This window comes from Phaseolus vulgaris, chromosome 9 (genome assembly GCF_051622355.1).
Source record: "Phaseolus vulgaris cultivar YP4 chromosome 9, ASM5162235v1, whole genome shotgun sequence".
NCBI classification, from domain to species: Eukaryota; Viridiplantae; Streptophyta; class Magnoliopsida; order Fabales; family Fabaceae; genus Phaseolus; species Phaseolus vulgaris.
The window spans coordinates 22433834-22438427 of record NC_143506.1 but is presented as its reverse complement, the minus strand read 5'-3'; the positions used below and the strand labels follow the sequence as shown (position 1 = coordinate 22438427).

General features: G+C 31.6%; 1 protein-coding gene across 1 annotated transcript; it reads left to right on the top strand.

Moving 5' to 3' along the window:
* The first annotated feature begins 674 nt into the window (after positions 1–674).
* LOC137822825 (WAT1-related protein At1g70260) lies at positions 675–3621 on the top strand. Its single transcript, XM_068627827.2, has 7 exons — positions 675–1204; positions 1319–1381; positions 1519–1635; positions 2312–2552; positions 2677–2835; positions 2918–3069; positions 3198–3621. The coding sequence occupies exons 1-7, from the start codon at positions 1005–1007 to the stop codon at positions 3343–3345; spliced, it is 1080 nt and encodes a 359-aa protein (XP_068483928.1). The 5' UTR covers positions 675–1004; the 3' UTR covers positions 3346–3621.
* The last annotated feature ends 973 nt before the right edge of the window (positions 3622–4594 follow it).

Here is a 4594-nt window from a genome sequence, read left to right as displayed (position 1 = left end):
CAAAGACAAAACATTCATTTATTTTTTAATATAAAATCATAATGTATATTGTTATATCATTAAAGTGAAGTGAGAGTAAATTTGTAGGAGTCAAAAGTAATTTTCTTTTTATGAACTCATGAGTGTAGTTTGGAATTAAAAAAAAAACGTTTAATTGGGGTAAACATGTCACCTCACTCATACGAGGTACAGGGTCCCACAAACTTGACCACACTGCAAAGATTCAGAAAATAAAATATTCCACAGAATAATATTTTATTCAGATTCTAATTGAATCTTTCTCCATTTATCGATAAATAGGTAGCTTAGCAATAAATATCCTCTAGTGGTAGGGCCACAATTGATGTCTGCCACCAATGCATTCCCAACCATACTATAAAGCTTCTTCTTATTGGTCCCAATTATTTATATATTATACCATGGTTAATTAACTCCACAAGATCAACTGCACTAAGCCAAAGACTGATAAACAACACTACATATAAACAACTGTTTTTTTGCCCTTGGTTTACATTAATGATGCCAAAATAAGATAAAGAAAAAAGAGGACAAATTAACAGAGAACAAGTGCACAAGATCTACCAAGAAGAAAATAACTCAAATCATTAAAAACTCCCTCACACGTCATCTTTGGTCCCTTGTTTAAGAATTTGGGACACTCGAGTTGCAACTTCACCTCCAAAGTAGCTTCCCCTTTTTCTGAAGGGTTGCAACTTGCAGGGTCCCATCTCCTTTCTTCCTCCACCTTTGCTTCTTATAATAGCAGCAAAAACAAGTTTCTCAATTCCAGCTATACACACAGGGTAAGTGGGTTTCTTGGTGCTGCTTGCACAAGCTCCTACTTGGGGCTCACACAGACCAAGACAAGATCCATATATACCACATACTCAAACTTCCTCCCTCTCTATACCTATAAATATATAAGGAAGAAACTTCTATTCTCTTTTTGTATCTCCATTAACATATCATCACTCTCTGACTAAGAACACAACAAGGAAAATTCAATGGAGGCTAAGACTAAGATGTCTGAGGTGCTGCCATTCATAATCATGGTGATTATGGAAGGTTGGACCATAGGACTCACCATTTTTGCAAAGACTGCAATAACTAATGGAATGAGCCCGTTTGTGTTCATAGTGTATACCAATGCTTTGGCCACCATAATACTGTTCCCTTGTTCCTTTTTGTCACAACAAGAGAACAGGTCCTTCTCTTCCTCTTTTCTTTCTCCTTGTGTTGCTAGCTAGCTACCTCGTGAAGTTTCTTGCATGGAGGTTTTGTTTTGGTTCTGATCTTCAGTATTCTCTCTTCTACACAGAAAGGATCGGCTAACTTTTACTTTCTCCTTGTTCATGCGATTCTTGTTCCTTGGTTTAATAGGGTATATACACATACATACTCTCTCTCTCTCTCTCTCTTGTTACCCTACTTGTTAATTATCAAGTGCTGAAGATTCTTATTTAGCACAACAGTACTATTCATATTTGTAACATTCATTTACATTAATGGATTTTGCAGGGTAACCATGACTCAGGCCTTTTTATTCTTGGGTCTAAGCTATAGTTCACCAATACTTGTGTGTGCCATGAGCCACTTGGTCCCAACGTTCAATTTTCTGCTCTCTCTCATTCTCAGGTTTCTCATCATCAAAACTCACTCATTTCTCTGTTTGTATTATCTCTTCATTTTTGCCATCTATTGTGATGCATCCAAATATTTTACTAGAGAAGGTGAAATGAAACATATTTTAATTTTCTCTCTTCCAGATCTGATCCCTGTTTTTCATCATTTTATGCTTTTTTAAATTTTCGTTCACAATTTTTTTAAAATATATAATTTGTATCCAATTCTTAATTCCAAGAATGTTTAATTTTTTAATTTCAGTTTAATTGAACCCTCAAATTTATCATATTCATTTAAGATGCTACCAAGGATTGATTTAATTAATTAAATTAAAAAAATAAACATGTACAAAATTGATAATTGAACTAAAATTGTAAACTTTTTAAAATCTGAAAATTAAAATTATAGAAAAAAATAAAAAGACCAAAATGGTAAATTTAAAATTAAAGAGTACTAAATTATAATAACTAACACACACACATATAGATTTTAAATCACAGAATTATATTAATACTGTTTTATATTTAAAAAATGAAATCTGAGTGTAAGTAAAAAATATTATCTAATCTTTAACAATGTGCTTAAATTTAAGATACTATTTGTAAATCTAAAGAAATTGAAATTAAAATTGTGAATTATTTTTCAAGAGTTTGGTGTAAATGTATTTAGTTTATACTGTTTATATCAGGAAGACAGAATTGAATCTGAGAAGGCCTAGTATTCAAGTCCAAGTGATCGGTGTCTTGGTATCAGTAATGGGAGCAGTGCTAGCTGAATTCTACAAGGGACCACTTGTAAGACCTTCTTCTCACCACCTTAGACAAACTAAGCAACTCTTTCTCTTCTCCTCAACACCTGAGTTTTGGCTTCTTGGTGGCGCTTTGCTTGCTGCATCTTCCTTCTCACTTTCAATCTCCAACTTCATCCAGGTATACTTCTTTTCTTTCTTATACCCTTTTAATGTTTTTTCCCTTCTATTCTTAAAATCGTATTTTCCCTCTGAATGAATACTTGTGCTCATTCAAGTTTATTCCTTTCTTTTCACCCTGATAGAAAGAAACTCTAGAGCAATATCCACAACCAATGAAGGTGATTTCTTATTCTAGCTTAATTGGAATGATCCTCAGTGCAACAGTATCGTGTATTGTTGAGAGGGACATACAAGCTTGGAAGATAAAACGTAACAAGGATCTTATTCTCATTGTTCTAACTGTGAGTATCAACAGTGCATATAGTTGAATCTCATTGATATGCATAATTAAATAAATGTGGTGATGAGAAATATATGTAACAGGCACTAGTTGGAGGTGTGATTCGTCCAAATATTCAAGTATGGTTAACTCGCACGAAGGGTTCACTTTATGTGCCACTTTTCAAACCCTTTGGTATTGCCTTTGCCGCTACTTTTGCAGTTTGCTTCTTTTCTAACAGCCTTCATTATGGAAGGTACTTGGTTTAAATTCTCCTTCATTTGTTGACCCCCGATGGATATTTTTTTATACAAGTATGAAAAATTTGGTACACTGAATTTGTCTTTATGTCTCCTATATAATATTTTTAAACAAAATGTGCAGTGTGATAGCAACAAGTATACTTGGAATGGGGTATTATACAGTAATGTATGGACAAATCAAAGGAAATGAAGAAGAGACAAGGTGTGACGATAGCTCAGATTCCTTGGACGAGAAGATACCTCTTCTGCAAGAAAAGATGGAAGTTTGAACAGAACTTTGAAAGATTCTAGAGACAGAGGAATTCACCTATTTTCCAGAATTTTCCTCAGGATCATATAGTTTCAAACTGATTGTGATACAAGTGTCTCCCATGTTGCAAATAGTTCAACTGTATATAAATCATGAAACATGTAAGTAGCACAATAAAAAAGGTGGTTGAAACCTTTGCATTGTCGTTGTACAAAAATATCTATTTGTGTATGTAAATACTTTGGACATGTATCTCGAGTTTTACTGTATTGATATGAGGTTTGGAATGATGAAATTTGCAGTTATGGTTATATAAAAGAAGGCATTAAATCAGCCAAAGACTTGAAAAATCAAGCACAGTGTAAGCGAGATGGAGAGTTCACATCAGTACATGACGGCCCTTCTTTTGATCGAAAAAGACAACCAAAATTATCTTTTCCACAAAAAATTAAACAAACTAAAAATTTATGAATTAAACGGAGTGATATTTTATAAAATCAAAAGCTAAAGTAAAAGTTTCATAATTCATTACTATCAAGTTACTATCAGCGTAACAGACAAAGTCTATTGAAAAAATTACAATTCACAGCCAATTCAATTATAAATATTTTAACCTGATTTCTAAGATAATTAAAAAAAATATAATCATACATTTCTTTTCAGCTGCTACAGATCTAACTTTCGACGATAAATGTTGGTTTTATTAAGGAATGAAATGGAATTGTTTTAATGGAAAGTGCTGTTGAAAAGCTAAGTTTTCTCAAAGTAATAATAACAAACAAAAGTTGCTGCTGCTATTCCTACGGGAAAATAAACAAATATTCAGTTCTATGAATATTTATAAATAGATCTAAAAGAAACCAGAGGCAAAATTTAGTGAAATGGTATTTTTAATACATTTTATTATGGATAAATTTTATCAACTAATTGTTGAATCATGTAATATTATCACGATGATTGTGTATATAAATTATACATGGTATACATATATAGACATGACATTGAATACGGATTGTCTTTGAATATTACTTATATTTAAAACGATGCATCATAAATTTGAATAAAGTATAATTATAAAAGTCGATTAACTTTTAATTGCGTTAAATTTATAAATTGAATATATTTCATAAAATATAATTTCGCTGTTAAATTAATAAATTTACTTATTGTAATATGATGCGATTTGATTGTGTCCCATATTGTTGTTATCGATAAAATCACATAAATTAAGTATAAAAATAAATATTTTTTAAGCTTTTATTTTGAAA

Bases quoted from the DNA above. Each gene is read 5' to 3' on its own strand.
- LOC137822825 (XM_068627827.2), top strand. From the start codon at position 1,005: ATGGAGGCTAAGACTAAGATGTCTGAGGTGCTGCCATTCATAATCATG. The intron at 1,636-2,311 runs GTTTCTCATCAT...TGTTTATATCAG, and splicing joins CTGCTCTCTCTCATTCTCAG to GAAGACAGAATTGAATCTGA. The intron at 2,836-2,917 runs GTGAGTATCAAC...TATATGTAACAG, and splicing joins TTATTCTCATTGTTCTAACT to GCACTAGTTGGAGGTGTGAT.